This window comes from Equus przewalskii, chromosome 17 (assembly GCF_037783145.1).
Source record: "Equus przewalskii isolate Varuska chromosome 17, EquPr2, whole genome shotgun sequence".
Taxonomy (NCBI): Eukaryota; Metazoa; Chordata; class Mammalia; order Perissodactyla; family Equidae; genus Equus; species Equus przewalskii.
In genome coordinates this window covers 41,291,446-41,312,705 of record NC_091847.1, presented here as the reverse complement: position 1 = coordinate 41,312,705, position 21,260 = coordinate 41,291,446, and the positions used below count along the sequence as shown (strand labels likewise).

General features: G+C 39.9%; 1 protein-coding gene across 22 annotated transcripts in view; it reads right to left on the bottom strand.

Moving 5' to 3' along the window:
• Window positions 1–12,295: 12,295 nt before the first annotated feature.
• The window catches only part of TANK (TRAF family member associated NFKB activator), an 86,589-nt gene continuing 77,624 nt past the window's right edge, over window positions 12,296–21,260 (bottom strand). For 20 of the 22 annotated variants that reach the window (XR_011528773.1, XR_011528767.1, XR_011528769.1 and 17 more), the window contains 2 exons: window positions 16,597–17,177; window positions 12,296–13,152 (listed from right to left, as the gene is read on the bottom strand). Coding sequence is in view for 12 of the 22 variants with exons in the window: in XM_070581370.1 (XP_070437471.1) it covers window positions 12,973–13,152; window positions 16,597–17,177 (761 nt within the window). In the remaining 10 variants the exon portion in view is untranslated. The remainder of the gene's footprint in view (window positions 13,153–16,596; window positions 17,178–21,260) is intronic. The other 2 variants (XM_070581372.1, XM_070581371.1) reach the window with 1 other exon arrangement.

Below are 21,260 nucleotides of genomic sequence, written 5' to 3'. Positions count from 1 at the left end.
TATGCATCAATAAAAGTGCAGAAAATAAACTTTGGTTATAACAGTTATAGCTAATCTAAATTAATCTCAAAATTTGACAATGAAACACATGAATGTGTGACAAACATTCTGAATTTTAAAAAATGCATCATATTTGTAACAGCACCAAAATAATCTAAAGTCAGAACACTTTTTCTGGGTATAATTATATTATTATAATTCTCTACCTTGACAGATGACAATTTTAGAAAACTCTAAATACAATTTCTAGTATATGCACTAAAATAAAATGTAACAGATAGACAACTCACCATAGTATAAGTAACACATTCAAATTTAGTAATTTATTTTCCAGGTGGAAACCAGGCTTCTTGGAAGACTTCAAACTATGCCAAATGGTCTGATTTTACCATAGAGGTAGGCACTAAAGGACTAAATTTACTTCTGTGTAATTTTTGTTAACTACATTTTACATGCAAATGTCTATACAACCATGTTAATGAAGCTATAGAGAAGGAAAGAAAGTTGGCATTCCCATTTTTCTGTTTTATTCAAAAGCAACTTTTCAATTGACTTGCTATATCATTTTAAATCACTTTTCATTTAGTCATAAGAAAACAGAAAAGCCTAACAATGCGTTCAAATTGGATCACAAGTCAAGAAAAATAATACCTTACTTATGAATAAAATTTAGGCTTGACAATTTTTCCTCCCATACCTTGTAATCTTCAGAACATAGGATCCTTCTTTGGAATCAGACCAAAAAAGCTCTGTTAATCATAAACATTTAGAAAAGGGCAATCTACTGACCAAGTGTTGGTTATTTAGAGGAAAGGATTTTTGTCCTTCTTATTAGGGGCTCAAAATTTCTGTACTCCAATGGGATTGGATGGTTAATTGACAGTTACCCAAAATCTTTTTTTCCAAGAAATACAAACAAATATACTTATATTCTACATGGGTGAATTTCCTATTAAAAATCTGGTATTCCAGCTTCAAAGCCCATATTGGTAATGACAGCGTACAGTATCCTTTCAACTGGAATGTTAATAATCCAAAACTTGTCTCAGATTATAAAAGAACTGTCCTTAGGCTTTAAGAAAAAGAATGTTTTTAAACTAAAAACACACTTGATTTGCAATAAAACTGAAAGTAATAAAGCCATAAGTGTAGGTGAGAAAAGAAGAAAAAGGCAGAAATAACGGTCGCAACTCCGCATTTATGGTACATGTTACAGCCAGGATCGATACAATCTCACCCCCAAACACCTAGAAAAATAAAACCTCCCTCACCCTTACACATGGAAGAGAATCAGGATTCCGACCCAAATTTCAAACTCCTGAAACTTGGAAATATCTTTAAATCCTCCAACACACCAAGGTCTCTGAAACCGGCCACATCCCAGAAACAGGCAGAACTTCAAGGTGAAAATATGACTATTAAGAATTCACAGATTAGCTGAAACATTTGTTAATCACCCCACCCCCGTGCTGGAGGGAGAGGTAGAGAATTATAATAATATAATTATACCCAGAAAGCGCTGGGGAAGCTCTGCTGTGAAAATGCCAGGCCCTTCTTGGGGCTTAGGTTGTCAACCTAATCCCAGCCGCCACTACTACATGACTGGCTCAGGGCAAACAGTGCTCTTGGATGTGTGAGATTTGGAATGGGGTGGGGACCAGGATGTTAAGAAATTTAACCAATCCATACGATTTCTTTCTTTAAACATTTGAAAGGGTTGTGTTTATACATGCTGGGCAACATAAACCATAAATCTTGCTGGATTTCTGCACACTGCTGCGTGAAGCATACAAATGGCATTTCTGTCAATGGGAGGAAGAGACAGACAGAAATCAAGATAGAGACAGGCAGCAGCCCCACGACGTGACGCTTGTTCCTACTGCAAGCTGTAGTGGAAGGAGAGGATGACATCCAGAACAAAATGTCTTTTTCACGAGGATGCTGAGGATGCGAAAGCACTTGCTTTGTGATCTCTGTGTATAGAAGGAAAGATCAATGAAAAGGACTCAATTTCCCCCTTTTCTGGAATCAAAATATAAGGGCTTTTTAGTTATTTTTAAACTTCTTCCTGTAGAGTCCATTGTTGTGTTCCATGGAACAGACAAAACTCAGCAAGACAACAAAGACTTGATCTGCAGGAGAGAAGGTAATAAAGAGCAAGTCCTCTCCAGAGGGTAATTAATCCTTAGTCATTCATCCTAGAAGTCCCAGTTATAGTTAAGGTTAACGTTCAGGTAGCTTCTTTCTATTTCCTTTAAAAATTTTTTTAAACATTTTTTTTTTTACAGAATGTTATACTATTAATTGCCAATTTGCATATGTGTGCAGCTGCTGTTTTGGCTCTGAACTCAATCCGATAAGCTTGCTGGAGGTATCGCAGAGCACTTGGCAGCTTTCCTATTTGAAAAGAAAGCCTCTCCCCACTACAGAACAGCTGATCGTCTATCAGCGATAGACCCTGATGGCGTGAATTACAATTACACTACTTTTCACACTAAATCTGGGTGATAGCTACTTGGAAAGAAGTTTCATCATTTTTTACCACAAACTGGAAAAAGAATTACATGGTCATGCTGTGCTTTTAAAGGCAGTTTGGTTCACTTTTGTCTATTTAACACCTAATTCCAAGAAGTCCATAGGCATCCAGAGATCTGAATGGCGCGTAATGAATTCACTGTTTAGATTGAAGATTTTTAAAATCTACCTCAAATTACATTTATTAACAAGGCGACCAGGAAGTGTTAAAGTTGTTAGACGCTTCATTTATTAAATAATTTGTGGGTATTTTCAGTTGTCATATCTAGAGTCATGGGGTTTGCTTATTTTTTTTAATTAGCAATCCAAAACAATGCTACTGCAATTTAACAATTCATCACATAATCTTGGGCTCTTCAGTTCAGCTGTTAATGTTAGATAATTCAGATTGTTATTTTGATCTGTTTATAAATGATTTAGGTTGCATTGTTCTGCGAGGAGAACTGCGGCAGCCGAGGCGAAGATCTTGCTCATCTTTCTCGAATTGCTCAGTGTGGCTGAGGGGCCTTCCAAAAATGCATTTTGGGAGTTTAGCGTTGAGCAGGGGGGAACGAGTGATTGGGGCAGGGGGCACTAATAATAACTTGACTTATTATCCTTACTTAGTTCACTTCGTTATTAATTTACATTTCCTGTCTGCTTGGAAACCTGAGGAAGGACTTCTTCGCCAAAGTGCATTTTATTAGAATCCTACATCTCATTTTCTGGGACGGCAGAAGTACCTCTTTCCTCTTCTTGCAAGAACGGACCAATCACCAGAAAATTTTAAGAGGCCCCTGAATATCCCTCTTCTTTCTTCTTACTCTCCCTTCAGATCTCTTCCCCTCCCATCTTGACATTTAAATCCATTTGTTTAAAAAGGAAAAAAAGAAAAAGAACAAGAGTGAAACCCACCTCAAGCAGCAGAAGTGGAACACACTCCTCCTGACGTAGTTAACCTAAGAGAAAAATAGATTTTGTTTTCCTTTTTTAGGCGCTAGCTTTATTAGATTTCTCACTCTCACAGATTATCCGAAGACTACCCATTGATTGATCGCCCGTAGAGCTGCATTTGGTGTAAAGAAAAAACTCACAGCTTTATTGGCTCCCAGGAGACAAAACAAACAGAACAAGATATTCATATTAATGCAAACAATGCAACAAATGAGGGAAGAATCGCCCGGCTGCAGCGAGGCGCCGAGCGGCGGCGGGCCGGGCAGGGCCTGGGCCCCCCGCCGCCGAGGATCCCGGGCTGCCCGACCCCGCTCCCCCGGACGGCCGGCGGAGGGGCCCCGGGCCCAGGCGCCCCCCGCAGGCCCGCAGGCCCGACGGCGCCCGGCGAGGCCTCCAGCCCAGGCCTCAGGGAAGCGCCGCCTCAGGCCTCGACCCCGCCGCGCAGGCCCGGAAGGCCCCAAGCGCTGCCCTGGCTGCCTGCGTTCCCTGTGCACACGCCTCCAGGGGCCCAGCTCCCGCGGCTCAGTCTCCCTCTCCCTCCGGGGCGGGGCGGGAGGGGAGAACTCCCGGTGTGCCTCCGCGCCCACCTGAGGCAGCCCGGAAGGGGGGCGAGAAAGACGCCAGGGAGCGCCGTGGAAGGAGGAAGCGATGCGACGCGCATTGTCTCTTCGAAAAGCTCACAGGATCATGGAGGAGACTCTGTAAACACACGTTTAAATACAACACAACACACTGTATAATCAACAGCGACGGGAGTAGGATGTACAGCGGAGGAGCGACATTTAAGAGGCACTGAGCCTTTCCCTGCGAAATGCGGAAGAAAGAAAATTCCAGGCACGGAAGGGGATATTTGCTCCACATCTAATCACCGTCTACCCCCCGCCCCCAAAACACAGAAAGCGAAAAACTAGGGGAAAATTTAAGTAAAACTGGATTTCACATCTTTATAGTCAATGAGATATGAAAAATACGGTTGCCAAGTATTGCAAAAAAATTATCTGAAATTCAAATTTAACTGGGCATCCTGTATTTTTATTTGCTAAATCGGGCAATCCTAACTAAAAAATACTTTATTGAAGAAATCATACAAGAAGCAGGGCTTATTCTCTACTGTATATTTATCAGGATATTCGGGACATTTTTAAAGGGACTTTGCTTGGAAAGGAAGTGAGTTAGCCCCACAGCATACTTTTCCAAGCACATCGTAGGGTGGAGGAAGAAGAAATGCCTGAAACACTTGGAAATGTCCTATTTTGGAGGAAGTGGCAGTGGCATTGTTGACTCTTGACTAGAAAATGGACCAGCATTCCCTCCCTGAGGCTGGCTCCTTTCCGGGCCAGTAGAGGGACCCTAGCGAGTCCGGAAGTCGTGTCCGTTACAATGGTACTCCCATGTCAGAAATACGTATCTTTTGTCTAAACTTTTACTATAGACCCACCTTACTTATTGCTATTTGTTTTATTTCGAAAGAAACAAAGTTGGGACTTGAAAACTTTAATCGTGGAAGGGCGGAGCAAAATCTGCTTCGAAATTTATCGTGTTCTAACCTACAAATAGAGCTCATCCAGGCCTTGTAGATGCTGAAAGAAAAGACTTTCAAAATGGCAATGGTAAAACCTCAGGAAAAACTAAACAAAATAGTGGGTCTTTGCACACTGGAGTGCTTGTGTGTGAGTGTGAGGGAGTCCCAACGCTGCTTTGCGGAGGAAGCCTGCTGCTTGCACTTCTCCCTCGGTCCGCGTTAGAGAAAGCTGTTTCAAGAAAGCTTTATCACCCTGACTGATACTTTGGATTCCCAGGGAGCCTGCCTTCCTTTTAAGCCAATTGCTTGAAGTTGTATGAATACATCCACACAGGATGCCCCTTTCTCGCTGGCGATTGATGCTATTTAACAACTGCAAATGGAGAAACTATTTGTCTAATGAGAGCTGTTTCCTGTTGATTCACCAAAACTTGGAAGCTAATACAATGCTGAGACTCCTCCGGAGCCGCAGGGCCATCTCTAGAGTGAAGGCCAACTCTTGAACCAAATGACATATTATGTTTGGTTTAGAGAATGTTTTAGTTCCAGCTTAATAGTTTTAGAAAATACATAGGTTCGCTTCCAGTTCAAACTGGTTTCCTTTTTGTTTTCTCTCCCACAGAAGCTATAAACTTTGGTTTAGAATTTGGACTGTTAAAGAGCTAGCACGGTGGTTTGGGTGTTATGGTGAGGTTTGACTCCATGCTTTAGAAGTACAAACCTTTTTTACCTTCTCTTCTACCTTAGTTCCTGTCTCAAGCTACAAAAATACGTTCGACACTAGTTGTGCCCTCATTGGAGCAGGCATGAGAAACGCTGCACATTCTGTGCGCTAAGGTGCTTCATCCTCCCAGCAGAACTGTGCTGGGGTCCGTGTCAGGGCGGTGATAAATTGATAATCCCTAAATAATACACCCCACCCCATGGTCAGTAATGTCAGGCTCCCTCCTGCCTCTGTGGGTTAGCATAATGGTTAGTCTCTTTGTATACAAAAGACTTCTGATATAATCATTTAACCTTCCTGTGAAGCCAAGTACAAAGCCAGTGAAAAACTTTTTCTTTTTTGAGGTGAGGGATTATTATGGAAAAAATAGTGGCTGGAAAGGCAGGAGAGCTGGAGTTGGGTTCTAGCTATTTGAGTTGGCTTGAAGAACTCTTCATTCAATTTAGACACAGTTTCTTGTTTTTCTTGTTGTTTTGTTTTGTTTTGTCCACACAAAAAGAAAATTGGATTAGGCAATCTTTAAGATTTTATTTCTAAAACAACTATGCCTTCAATTAATTAATACGTGACATCTTTTGTACGCTGCTTCCAAAGGATATAAGCAAGATATTTTTTTCAATTTATTCATGATATAGCCCTAAACAACGAAGGAAGCGTGGGCACACGCCAGGTTATCTACAGTCCAGATTCCAAGGGGACATTCAAGTGAGGGAGACCAGTTCAACATTAAGGGGTTCCAGAGTCAGGTGCGAATACTTTGGAGAAGTGTGAGTGACTTAAAGACAAGCAACCTTGTACAGACAGGACCAGGGGATAACATGTTTGAGAACTTATACTTCAGTCCTATTTGGGGATGGACACCACAGAAAGAAGAAGATTGCGATAAAGCTAAGGTTATTTAGTAAATATATGTGGCATCATCATTCTGGAGGTTCTGGTATTTGCTGACTTTAAGTGTATGAATTTATCCATGAGGAGCTCTGAGGCTGGAGGAAGTTAGCAATCTAGTTGTAACAGGTTCTAGAAACAACCTAAGAAGCTTGCTTCCTCTTATCCTATCAGTGTTATAAGGTGATGTGTCTTTTAATTTGAGGCCCTCGTTGAACTGTAAGCTCCAACAAGCTTTCGCTAAACAGACTTCATTCACATTCTGAATCTGGTTTTTGTCTCACACATATTAAATTTTACAAAACAGAAAGAAACAATAGAGCTTATTAGGAAAAACTTGTTTTGAATCGTAAATTAAGCATAATTGAAATAGGCACATGTTTTAGCACAGTTTTCCCCCCTTTTTTACCAACTGAACATTTACATCTTTTTCAAAGCGCTGTGATTTTCCCCTAAAGTCTTAAGCTGGCACCACACACTTTCAATAAATGAGTCTTACATCATTTGTATCTACTGAGAGAAATCATTCTAATACTGTGGATTCCAAATGCACAGCCTTCTGAAAAAAGAGTTTTAAGCAATCATCCCTCCACTGTATTAATCAAATCATTGTGGCATTCGAAGAATCCACAGAGCTACCTAATTTCAAAGACTGTAAATCAACTGTCAGTTCTGACTGCTTTCAAATTATGCCCTGTTCTTGGAGACTGGAAACCTGTACATTCAGAGGTACACCTGACTAGATGGTTTGTTACTGAGAGATATGCCCCAGGTGGAGGCGTCTTCAAAGCCAATATATTTTCTTTATAACTGGTGTCAAATTGATGTATATATTAAAAAATCTTGGAAAATGATCTCAAAAAGGAAGCAACAGCCCAATGAGCCATATGTTCAGGGAACCTAACAGGTTTCCATTGGGACCAAATTTCACTTCACCTTTTTGTCCTTATGTGCAAATAAAAACTTCTCTGTAAATACACCATTAAAAACAATCATGCAAATTTGTGAAATCTATAGACTGAGAAGAAATTACACTAAACCCATAACAACCAAGTTGTTGGAAGGTAAAGAATTTGATTAGATAATAGAAATGCATCACATAACATGGAATTGAACTATATTTACTTGAACTCTATAGGTTCATAGCTTAAAGAGAGACTTTGCTTCTATAGAATTGGTTAATGAAGAAAGAGAGAATTGGTTAATGAAGAAAAGGCTGATGAATAGTTAATAGATTCCTTAATTTTGATAATGATGGAGCATCTGAATCTCCAAGTTTACATTACTAAATGTAAAGTTATTTTTTTTCCTATTAGATAGGTTGCTATTTTAACAGATTCAGATGCCAGAGAATTTTCCAAATGCCAGATAATATTCTAGCACTGAGAAGTCTGTGATGCACTAAGGGCAGAGAGGCCGGCTCAGTGGTTTCCCAAATAGTGGAAACCAAAAAGCATTAACATTTACTTACACACAATTCTTTATGTAATTCTTTTAAGAATTCTCAATTTTAAAACTTTTAAACATTGTGTATTATTTTAGTAGATCCTAACAATTTTGCATTCAGCTATTGTATTGTATTGTATATTGTAGACTATGCCTCGGGATATGCTAAAAGGAAAAATGATTCACTCTGTGCGTTTGTGTAGTTTTTCATACCATTAGATCAATGATGATGATATAAAACACCAAAATTTACTCATTTGTATTTTATTTTTTGTGTTGTACTTTTATCATGAAACATTACAAACAAAGAAGAGTAGAGAGAATAATATAAATGAAAAACTCGTGTATATACGACAGCTTTATCAAACGTTCACGTTTTACGTTGATTTAAATGAACAATTGTGTGTGTAAAGTTCTGCAATAGTAAAGGTTGGCAGGAAAAAAATCAGACTGCATGGATTATCTTTCAGCCATTTCCTTTGCCACCTATGGCTTGGAGAAGGAAGTTTTATGATGTTGATTTAGACACCTGGTTAGCTAAATAGCAGGGAACGCGGTAGAAGGAATTGCATCCTCATTCAGTCCAAATGCCTACCAGTTCTCTGTAGCTGTGATCCCTTTAACCTAGTTAAGACAGAAGAATGTCAATGTTTTAATGTTTTTTTAATCTCTAAGGGTACTTTCTGTAAATTTGTAATAGTGAAAATGTAGGAATAAAAGTGTATTTTAAGCAAAAGCTTGACGCTCAACAATCAGCTTTTCACCTCAAAAGGAGGAGGAAATTGTATCCAAAATCTCAGGTCCCGGGCCTTCCTCAACAGGTACAGGAGACCTTTCTCGGCAGACACTCGGGTTCCGGTGGATTTTCTGTGGAGGCCAGAACACCGTGCGGAGCAGCCAGGCGGGGTGCTGCCAGATAGGCCCCGGCCCCCTCTGGCCTCCAAGTCTCCGCGGCAGAGGGTGGGGTGGCCGGTTTCTCAAAGGCGCTCTCTCACCGCGATGGTTTAATGGTGTTTCTCTGGGGGACCAGAAGTCCCTTAGTCTAGACTTGGGGTCAGGAGGTCAGGCCTTGGAAGCACAACTAATGCAAAGGCCCTTTATTTATCTTTCCTCTCTGTGCTTATTAATCGGGTAGGTATCCTTCTGGCCTGATTGGGGCGCGGAGGGTGCTGGGGTCTGCAGGGCTCAACCAGGGAGGGGGACTTGGCTGGCGGCTGCTCCCGGGCGGCCTGGGGCGGTAGCAGCGGCGCTGGGTCCGGGTCGGGGACCTGCCGTCCGTCCAGGGGCCTTCTTTGCCTTCTGGCCCCAACTCTCTTGCCACCCCTGGCTGTCGCTCGCCCTTCCCGAATTCGCTTGGCTTCCCACTCGCTGCCCAGCGCGTGCAGTGCAGCAGCAGAGAGCAGCGGGCGCTTGAAGGCAGGCTGCCGGGCCTCTTCCCTGGACGGGGCGCGGCCCGCGGGCCCTCGGCACCCCCGCGCGGGGAGCGCTCGCCGGCGGCGCGCGTGCGGCCCGGGCCACCGGAGGGTGCCCGCAGGGGACGCGGTGGTCGCGGTGGCGGTGGCTGGGTTCTACTCGCCAGCCGCGGGAAGGACGCGCGGGAAAGCGAGGGAGGAGGAAGCGGGTGGCGGCGGCGGGCCCGCTGGAAAGGAGGGAGCGCCGCAGGCGGGAGGAGGGAGCGCGGAGGAGGGAGGCCGCGAGGAAGGAGGGAGCGCGGCAGGCAGGCGGAGGGAGGGCTGATTAGCATGCAGCAGCGCTCGCGCGCCCGGCTCCATTGTTTTAACACCTCCCCTCTCCTCCGCGCCAATCTGTCACCGTTCAGCAGGCGAACGCTGCTGCCTCAAATGCTGCTCTTCTCAAATGAGACGGATAATTAGTTGCCCCGCACGAATGCCGCACTCTTCTCACCCCTGATTGCTATCACCTTCTTGCTCCTGGCAGTTTTGACACCTCGTAATCAGCCTGCTGCTTTTCTCTTTTCTTCCCGACTTCTGCTTCCCTCCCCCCCTTTCCTTCTTAGTTTATTTATTTATTATTATTATTTTAAATGCAATCCCGGTTCCTATTTGGACGAGGCCTCCGCCGAGTTAACCTTACGCGTATACATGGGCGCATAAATGTGTACACGTAAAATAGAGTGTATGTGCGGGAGTCGGGGGCGGGCTTGCAGTTTTGCGGGAAACACTGCTTCCACGCGGAGAGAATTCTCTTCTCCTTAAGATATTTTTGGGAAGGGAGGAGTTGGGGAGAGGGACGGGAGGGGAGAGTTGGGGAGACCTCAATTAATGCTCTAAAGATCTCTTAGAAATTAACAAACTGGGGAGTCTCGGAATCTGCTGTCAGAAGCGTGTTTTCCCCTCTCTCCTCTAACAAGCACTGACAGTCTAATTACTGTAGCTACAAGCAGCTGTCGAGGCAGCAGCCCGGGAGAGAAGGCGCCACAGGCTGAGCGCACCCGGCCGGCCCCTGCGCCCGGCAGACCCGCCGAGGCCCGGCCCAGTCCGGGGAGGACGGAGGGAAGGGCAAGGCCCTGCACCCGAGAGCCCCGCGAGCGCGGAAGGCGGGCCTAGGAGCCAGCGGACGCGCTTTTCGTTTTATATTTATCAAGTCTTTACCTTGAAGGTTAAAAGATGTGAAGAAAAAAGGAGGGGACGTGGGGGAGTAGGAAGAACATCTCTTGAGCTTCTATCCACCTCTTTCCTACCTCCTCAAGCTCTCCCTCCCCACGTGTTGGTAAAATAACCACGCAACCCGGGCTGAGGGGGCGGGGTGAGCCAGGCTGGAGTGTAAGAAAGCAGATGTCCCCGCTGGCAGCAGCCTCAGCCTCCGGGGAAAGCTGCACCGGGGGGGGGGGGGGGGGGGGGGGGGGGGCCTCTCGAGGACATTCACCTCCCACTTCTCAGGCATCCCGCTCACAACTGCCTCGCCTCGGCGGGGGTGGTTTTTTCAGACTCAGCGTTTTCGCGTGTGCAGCTTTTTTACCTGGGAGCTGTTCTTACCCGGCCACGCTTAGCAGATGCCAAGATGCAGCCCCTGCACGACTCAGTACTAATAAGAGACAGAGGGAGAGACCTGGGGGGTGTTTCAAGTTGCAGCCAGGGCCACCTCTGCAGTGCGGGACAGGAGCCTGTTCTCCAGGCTGCCTCTCTTGTGGCCCAAGAGGGCCTTTGTCCCTCGGAAGCTGGAGCTTGCGGTAGCCTTGGAACCGAAAAGAAAACAAGAGTATTAAAAGTGGTGGAGGGGGGAAAAGGGTGGACTGGAGAAGAGGGGTCAGTGATACACTTTGATGTGAGTCACTTTCTGGGCTCTAATTTCCTTTGGCTGTCAGCAGGCAAGTAGATGTCAACTGTGTGAGAGGGGCTCTTCCTCTTCTAGAAAAGAAGGAAAAGAAAATCCCTTTCACTAGATAGGTACAGTCGTATATTTTGGCTGGTACACGCTGGGAAGTTTTTATTTTTAATTTTGTGTGTGTGGGAGGAGTGAGTGAGAGGAGAGGCTGGGTGGGCGGGAGGTAGGGGGAAGGGAAGAGGCTTGAATAATTGTCTAAGCATTTCCATTCAGCCCCAGCGGCAATGAAAGAAAGATGTACACGCCTCAGAACCCTTCCCAGTGAATACCGAATAACCCCTATGTCACCTGGGTGAGGAAGATGTCAACGTGATGTGCTTGACGCCCTGAGAAGTCTCGGCACCGCTCTCGTTCTTCCATAAGTTAAGGTTCTTTACAGTGGCACAGGGGCCTGCTCCAATTCCCCATCCTAAACCTCCAGCTCTTTAAAACACTTGCTCCAAAGAACGCTTAAATTTCTGTTTTGAGAGTTGCAAATCAATGTTTACTTCATAAAATGGAACCCATGCCTCGAACATTTTTAAAAATTGAGGGGAAAAGAGAAACCTAAAAGACAATAATCATACGGAAGAAAATGAAAGGGAGGTCTCATTTTAAACAAAATTCTGCAGCTTTCTGCAATTTGGTATCCTCTCTCTGAAATGCCTTCCAGTGGCTGCAGATCAGGCTGCTAACAATGAATAACAAGTTTCTCAACAAGAATGTGAACATTTCTAATATAAATTAATAAATATGGATAGTCCTTACAAGGTTTTAGATTTGCTCTCATTAAATACAAATGTCTCTTTAGCAAGTTTAGTTTGAAAAGTAATTTTAAAATTCAAAGTGATCTACTAGTTATAATAAAATGTCACTAGATCTGGTATCACTCTTCTATCAGGTTACTGGAAAGAAAACATGAATTTTATAAACTTCTCAAAAATGTGATTTATTTTTTTACTCAGGAACAAAGACCACATTAATAATCACAACAGAAGTAACTTTTTAATATTTAACTCATTTTGTCATGTAGCTATACACATAGTAAAAATTAAAACCATGTATATTATTTTAAAAAATCTAAAGTGTTTAAATATTCTACCAGTGATTTTATCACTGGGCAACAAATGTCTTAGGTTTGGTATCTACTTAGATTTTTATGTTGTCTGCTATTCTCTATTAGAGGTTTATTCAAAAAGAACATCACCTATAGCATAAATAACCTAAATTTTTATATGAAAAAACTCTATAAACATTTGACATCACCAAATTCAATAGATCTAACTAGAAATCCAAGCAATAAGCTTAGATATTTGAAACAAAGATAAATTATGATTCTATAATTCCATAAGTCACATACATAAATTTTGAATTATGGTGGTAAACACTGTAAACATGAATACAATGAATTGCAGTTTTGTACAGAATGATCCTTTAAAAGATAATAAAAGTTACAGTATACGTTTAGAAAAAATTAAAATAGGTCTGACAGTAGATTCTTCAATAAATGATCCTGAACTAAGTTTGCAATCAAGTATTTATAGTATTACAAACCCCAAATCATCACACAGAACTTGGTGTGTCTGTTTTCAAATGCGTCTTAAGTCTCCCCATTAAAGTGTGAATTAAGATGCCGGAGGAAATCCCCCCTGGATGTAATGGATGGTGGGAAAACTGCTTGACAGAATTCACATACTCGAGGTATATGCAGTTCTGCGCCCGTGCCACTGAGTACCGATGATAAGTCACTGTCTTGATGAGGAAAGGGCTTCCAAACGGGCTGCAGGGAACAAATAAACAAAAACATCTTCTGTTATTTGTATTTAAAATCAACTTGCATTGAATTTCAAATTCCCTAATATGAAAGCAAATGACCTTTCCATAGAGTTAGCATGAGGACACGACTCAATTCTCTTTTTCATAAAGGGCACAACTAAATTTTGATTAAGAATCACTTAAAATACACATTCATGCACTTTGTCTTCACATATTTAAAAACCTACCAGCTTTAACATCAGCACATTTTAAAACCCGTTATCACAATGGCAGTAATTTTGCAACAACAGTCAATAATTGAGACTTTTAAATATTAAATTCTATCTTTTCTATTTTACAATAGAAACCTTAACTTATAGGGCCTTTATTAATACATAGTACACTAGACATGATTTGTGTGTACATGCATTTTGATCAAGAGCAATTTAAATTTCACTATTTATAAGCAAATATACAATGAATAAATCATATAGAAATGTGGTGTTTTGATTTCTGAAATTCTTTTCTTATAAGGTACTAAACAAATTCCATTGATCAGTTGTTTTTTGAAACCTCAAATATTTAATCATTCAACAAAATCTGACACTGGATGCATTCTTTTGACTTCTTATTTTGCTCCTGTTATATAGCGCAGAGTTTGGTCTTCTTTACTCTTTCTTGCAGCTGAATAAAGTGAAACCTGCCCATAGGTGCCCAATTAAAGGATTATGGAAAATCATAATTCAACAGAACTACCTCCATTATAAGCAGTACATATATACCCTTAAATGTTAACTGCATTTATTATTTTTTTAAAAAAAAGTCTAGAAGGGAAAGAAAAAGCATTTAGTTCAACAGTAGGTGCTCAATAAATGTCTGTGGACTGGAATATCTTCTTTTTCTAAAATGTGCTAAGCCAAATTATTTTTTAAATTTGCATTCTTACCTTGACATAGGTAAATTACCTTGACATAGCTAAATTTTGATACTTTGAGGAAAATCACCTCAAAAAGTCAATTTAAAGAGACCTCTTTGCACTCCCATTACTAATATGTTTTTAAAGTAACAGCCTAATCCAACACCTGACACAGCATTAGTTTCCATTCCCTTAACCAATGTCCTTCATTCTAGTTAACCAATCACTTATATAAACAGTATATTACTAATTGAAGCATTTGGGTTTCACGGCATCACTATTTTCTTATAAACATCTTACTGGACAGCTGTGTACAGTTGGTGTAAATATACAAAGTCTGTCTAAGCACCGAGATACATTAAATATCAGTACAGAGGGCTTATAATAACACTGACTCAATTCCTTGTGAGAAGTGGCAATTTTATTACAAAAAATAGTAATATTTAAGTATACATTTTGAAATTTGGGGTAAAATAATTTTCTTTAGAAAAATCTTTCTTCCATGATAAAAGAAGAGCAGTAATAATTGTGAGTATATAAGCAAAAATCTAGTTAGAGTTAACTAGATTTAAAATTCACTGTTTGCAGTTTAAACAAAAAGTACAATTGATTAATATGCATCACTCTAATGGGAAATTTATATGATATAAATAAAAGATTATTATGTTAAAGATAATTCTTAAGGTCTATAAAATAGTAATAAATAGACTTAGAAGCAACTTAGCTTCTAAATTTGGTGAGCCAATCTTCTACTGCCAATTTATCTTCAAAGTCCCTATCTATCCTCCTCTATTAGGAGCTATTAGTTCAGATTTGATCTCTTCCTGGAATTCAGTTGGGACCCCAATAACTGACTCAGTAAAGTAATAAGAAAAGCAAAGCACATAGAACAAAAATAAGAAGATAAATTTTAGACTTTATGGTAGCTAAATGTTTAAAAAAGGTGTTAAGTAGTAATGACTGATATACAGTAAAAATTTGAAATATGTAACCAAAATTTCACTTCTCTTTGTTATTAGCAACAACTCAAGGATTCTGTATTTATCATACTAGCCTTATTAATGCACATATAATAGCAAAATGTTTTTAAAAACCCATTTTAAGAAATATTCTTTCAATCCTAAACTGTAACATGGCCTTCAAAACAAACTAATTTCTTTGCCTTTTCTGCCAAAATATCAATTATCTAACCTTATGCCCCATGTCTTGTGACAGCTCAACACCAATTCTCCTGCATTTTTTAAGCTGAATACTTTTCCATCAAGTTGTAATCACATACCAGCTGTTTCCCTTGCTGTAGCATAGAAAGCAAATGCACAATGCAGGGTGCCATCTACTGAAACATGAATGCACAGACTAACTAGTAAAAGAACAAGCAAGAGAGAGAATGGAGAAAAAAGTAACAAGCATTAGAACTGATGCACTTCACAGCTCCACAGGAATTCTTCTTGCAATAAGTGAAATTGTTTAATTTGTTTCATTTAGTAGTAACTATAACTCAGATGATGATGTGAAATAAGGTATAATGTAGAACATAAATGAGTTTATAATGAAAGCTTATTGTCAGAGATGCCTCGTTTCCCCACTACTAAAACATACCACAGCTTGATTACTACCTCCTTTGTATGCTGATTTAAAGGCTATAAACTATAAGAGTGCTTATAAAGCCAAAGGATATTCACCAAGTTGCTTTTTTTTGAAATTAATATCTCAAGGCAAAGAGAAATCAAACAAATGTTTGCAAGTTATATAGACATTTATACTAATCTGTATTTTCATGAGCTTCTGTTTATTGTAACAATTATATATTTTTCATTTGCCTTCAGGCATTAATTTTTTTTTTTATGCTGAAGGAATCATTCTGTGATAGAACCTGAATAAAAGGGAGGATAGGAATGGACTGGGGGGCTGTAAGTAGTCTGCAAGCTTTAGAAACATTAAAGTATTTGATTAAAATCATATGTATGCAGAGACTATTTAAAAAATATATTAGGCTGCAGGTTCAGTGCCAGATTAGAAACCAAAACCAAAACCAAACCCTACAGACTACGTACTGCGTAACTGAGAATGAAATAGAAGCATTAATTGAAAGACAGTTCATTTGTTTTGATAAATAGTAATATACAATATGATTATTTACTTATGAAAAATGCATTCTTGTAAAGATAAGTATGATATAAACTTTTTAATAAAAAAATGTCATTTGTTTCACAGTATGAAATTTAATATAGAATCCCATTATAATACTGATGCTGAGTAAAAAAGCTTTGAATAACAGGGGCTAAGAAAGTGACACACTAGATATGGATAAGGCTTACACATATTTTAAAATGTGCCATAAAATTTAAGGTACTTTATAACAGAGTTTTACCATATTCATCTTTTATAATTTCATGTCATTTATTATAGGACTTGGATTTCTTATTGAAAGCTTAATTTGGCTAGTCATTAGTTTAAAAAGGATGTCTGATAACCTGAAAGAGATGCGTATCTGTGCATGTATGGCAAAATGTGTGTTCACACATAATATATTTGTTACTGTAAAACAGTTACCTGCTGTGGTCCTCGGATGGCTTTTCCAGGGGAATCGAGTGAAGGAAAAGATGCATCAGACGGGTCCTGAAGTGGGAATGTATTTACATATAATGCATTATGATCTCCAGGTGGCAAACACGGAGCTCTATCCAGAGCTGTCCTGATACAAGTGTTTACAGGATTTGAGGGTTTTGTTTTGTCAGTTGTTTTAAGGTTTTGTATAGCTGAAGCTATGGGGTCAATTCCCTGAATTTCAAATAAGGTTTCTTCTGTTTTAACAAAGTTTCCCGGGTTGTCTCTGAACTCCACATTAAATTTATCCTGGCACACGGCCTCAGATGTGGCAGGACCAAGGACGTTGGGTCTTTCTGCAGTGCTATGTAAGAAAGTAGAGTCACTGTCCATAGGTGGAAACTTGATGTTCAATTTAGAAAGTGATTCAAAAGAGGTGTCTTCCTCATCTTGGCCCACTCCTCTCGGTGTGACAGATGTGATGCATGGTGCACCTCTATTTATATCATCTTTAGCCTGAGGCTTAAACAGCACTTCTTGTTTATCTGTTTTATCTGTACACTGTACAGGCACAGAGCACTGTGTTTCTGCAAGGAAAAGAACACAAAAGGAAAACAGTCGTATTCCAATCATTCTTAAAAATCTGAATGTTCAATTAGCTTTGGACAGATGAGTATTATTTTTCCTACTAGTTTTTATGGCAACTGAAGACAATTGGGATTTTTTACATTTGCTACCATTTACAATTGCTTATTAGTTGCAGTTTAACTACTTTGTCTTTTCCTAGGTGTTTTGCTGTAAGCTTTGCATCTTGTTCACAGTTATACTGCTCTACACTTAAAAAACATTTGCTTGTAGTGTATACATTTAAACATTTGTCAGTAATGGAAGCTGCAACTGTGAGCTTGCTTAGACAAATCAGTTGTTAAAAAGGAAAATCCCTACTAGGCATATATATATATACACCATACAGGTAAGAATCTATATGAATTAGGTGATTTATTCCCCCTAACATCACTGTGTGACAAAGTTATCACCAATCAATTTAGCCATTGTCTACTCGCAATAATCTATGTGAGGGAGTGGTGGTGGTGGGGGTTAGGGAGAAAGAAGACAGTGGAGGCAAAAGAAGAATGTAATTTGGGGATGCATGTTCAGAAAATTTTATGTGAATACACAATTTTCTCATTTTATATATATATATATATGGCCTCTGTGGATAACAGGTAGATGCCAGGGTCTCTATAGCTTATATATCTAGAAGTCACTTACAGAACAAATTCGGCTCTCTAGGACACAGGCAAAAGCTAGAAAGTAAGTAAACAGAGCTTCTGAGGAGTCAGAATTAGAGCCACAAGCTCCAGAGCTACATAAATTTTGCTCTTATTCTCATTTTAGATTTATTCTAACAAGCTTGATGATGTTTCCCTAGCTCACAGCTGGTTAGAAGCAGCAAATTACAAGGTATGGATATGAGTTGTTGAAGGCAGACATAGATATCAACAAGAGCTGAAAGCATGAGAGGAGACAAGAAAAACAAAAAGCAGATATAAGAACTTGGAAAACACTACAGTCTAGTGTAGGGCCAACAAGGGCTACATTCTCTGCAAAAAAGTAATGATCAAAGCACTCTCCATGTTGATGATCCTGAGACACTAGAAAAAGCTAAATTGTGTACCACAATGCTATTTCAAGAAGGCAGTGAGATTGGAGGTTGGTAACGTGCATACTTCCATTAAATGGACAAATGATAAACATTAAAGAAATTAGCACTTTATTGTTTTGGGTGGGGAAGACTGGCCCTGAGCCAACATCTGTTGCCAATCTTCCTCTTTTTTCTTGAGGAAGATTGTCGCTGAGTTAACATCTGTGCCAGTCTTCCTCTATTTTTTGTACATGGGATGCTGCCATAGTGTGGCTTGATGAGTGGTGTGTAGGTCTGTGCCTGGGATCCAAACCCATGAACCCTGGACTGCTGAAGCGCAGCCCGAGAACTCAACCACTACACTACTGGGCCGGACCTCCAAAATTAGCACTCTAAAAAGGTAGTGGTCAGTGAGGTTGTACATTTACAATGGAGACTTCAACAGTGATGCCTATTTATGCAGACAGGGTGTGCAGAGCACTTTGCATAGTGTCTGTCCAGGTTAGCAGGCACTTAAACGTCAGCTCATTTCCCTTCCTCTGGTCTTTGCATCTCAGGACACCTTTCTATCTTTTGCCACAGCACATTTCAACATGAGAAATCTTCCGTTTGGACATTGCTGTAGTACAATGCAACCAACTTTTTGGTTCATCCTGTTATATATCTCCTGCTTCTCTTTAGTACTTATTATCTTCTCTTACTGGATTATTACAATAGCCTTTGAATTGCTTCCTTGCCTCTAAATTTATCTCATACTCAATCTATTTTCTACATTGCATCCCCCTTACCTCCCCTTAGATTTCTAAAGTATAAATTTGGTCATGTTATCTTCCTAATAAAAACTTTTCATGGCTTTCCAAGGCCCTCAGCCCTTAAAGTCATACAAAACTGTTCATGATTGGCCCCTGGTCCCCTCTCCATGCTCTCATCTTTCACCATACCTGTTTCACTCCTTATTCCAGCTGTAATGAACTTTGGTACAGTTCATGTTCTCTTGTCTTTGGGCCTTTGCACATGCTGTGTGGACTGCCTGAAATGCCCCCTCCCATTACTCTTTGCCCAACTCTTATTTGTTCTTTATGTCCCTGGATGACTCTCTCCAGCTTCCCAAGACTGGTTTAGGCTTGACTCTTGTGTGCCCTGACAACTAAATACTCTGCATTGTATTTGCAAGTCTATCTCTCTTTCTCCCATTAAAGCAAGGTTTTGTAAGGTCCTGAACTATGTCTTGCTTCCTGCTTATACCCGGTACCCTGTCCTGTGCCTGGCACATGGTATGTCCTCAATAAATACATTCTGGATGAATCTGGATTCTCTTCCCTGCAGAGCCAAGTATAATAATCTATATTTACCAGATAATCTGACTAGGAAAAGTACGGTAATTGAGACTAAACTCCAATGTTTAGCAGGATTTCTTTGTCCTCTGAGGTTCTCAAAGTCCATTAACTCTCAAGTAGTCATTTTTCCTGGTAGTAGACTTAAGAGTGGCAGGAAAATCTAGGAAACAGTACTTTCTTTGTAGGTTATAAATTTGTTAATTGCAAATAACAAATCAGGAAAACCAACTGTTGAGGTAACCAAATTCTGTAACACCTAAAAATGAAGAAACACTTATCAAAATGATACTCACAAGGAGAACAGGGTGAATGCCAAAGAATCTGCTGCTGCTGCTAATGACTACTAACATTAATAGCACTTCTACGTGCCATGTACTGTTATAATCACTGTATGTGCATTAATTCATTTAATACTCAAAACAATCACATGGTAGGCACTACATTATGCCCACTTTACACGTGAAGAAACTGAGACAGGGAGAAGTTAATTCCAAGCTACACAGCTAATGAATGAGTGGTAGACCTGGCACTGAAACCCAGGCAGCCTAACTCTAGAGCCTGTGCTCTGAACTGCTATGCTAAATTGAACATGCTGGTTTCTATATATAGAGGAGTCCCCCAAACGACAGAAATGTGCTTTAAATTTCTTTTCCAGTAGTTGACCTATCTTCATTGTGAGCAGAACACGGAAAACCCAAATAGCTATAATAAAGCAGATTATTTTCTTTCAGGATAGCTAGCTGGCATAAGTCAGCCACATTAAAATAATCTTCTGAATTAATGTGCTCAAGCATGAGAGTTACTATTTACAAAAAAAAAAAAAAAAAAAAAAAAATTAAACCTAAGATTTCTAAGGCTACTAGAAATCCAGGCTCAGAAAACTTAAAACTCAAACAAGGCGCATGAAAGCACTCGTCATCCTGACACTATACTGAGAAACTTGATCGGGTGAGCAAACTGCTTTTCTATTTTGTCTATTTTAAGAACACTTACTTTTTCAAGGAAAAAAGTAAAATGAGAAACATTTTTAGATTTCTATATTTTAAATACTGCCTGTCCATTTGGATTACTTCTCAGTTTTTACCTCGTATATTGACAGAAGAAAAAGATCTGATGGTTGTTTGTAACCTCTAATTCTATATTCTTCTCTCCTGATCTCCACTGAAATAGGAACCTTCTTTATGGACCAAATAGTATATTTTTTGAAGCCACATTTGCGTAACTATACATTTTATCTTTATCCCTTCTCAAGGCTATTGTCATATGTGGATAAGAACAAAAACAAAGTAATAAAAATGAAATGTACAATTCTACTAAGAACTCAGCAATTTTCATGAATTATATCTGTGTATTTAAAAGTAAAAGTCAAATTTGAACAAAAATTAACATAGGGACAAAAATGTTATATATACTCTTTCTAGATGTGTTATACAAATCACATTTGAAATAGTTTCTTTGTATTTTTATTCAATGTAATGTTCATCCTTGAAAAGCCTGAATAGGCATCTTTTTCCAAAACATTTCTTCTTATTTCTTTCTCCTCGTGATCTACTGTCAGAAGTACAATATTTGATATTTTGGTTTCTGTTTGAACCTAGCAAAACTTCACTGGAGTCTGTAGCACAACAGATCTAAAAGATTTCAAGGATAATGTTATATTTATTATTTGTGACACAGTTAATACAAAG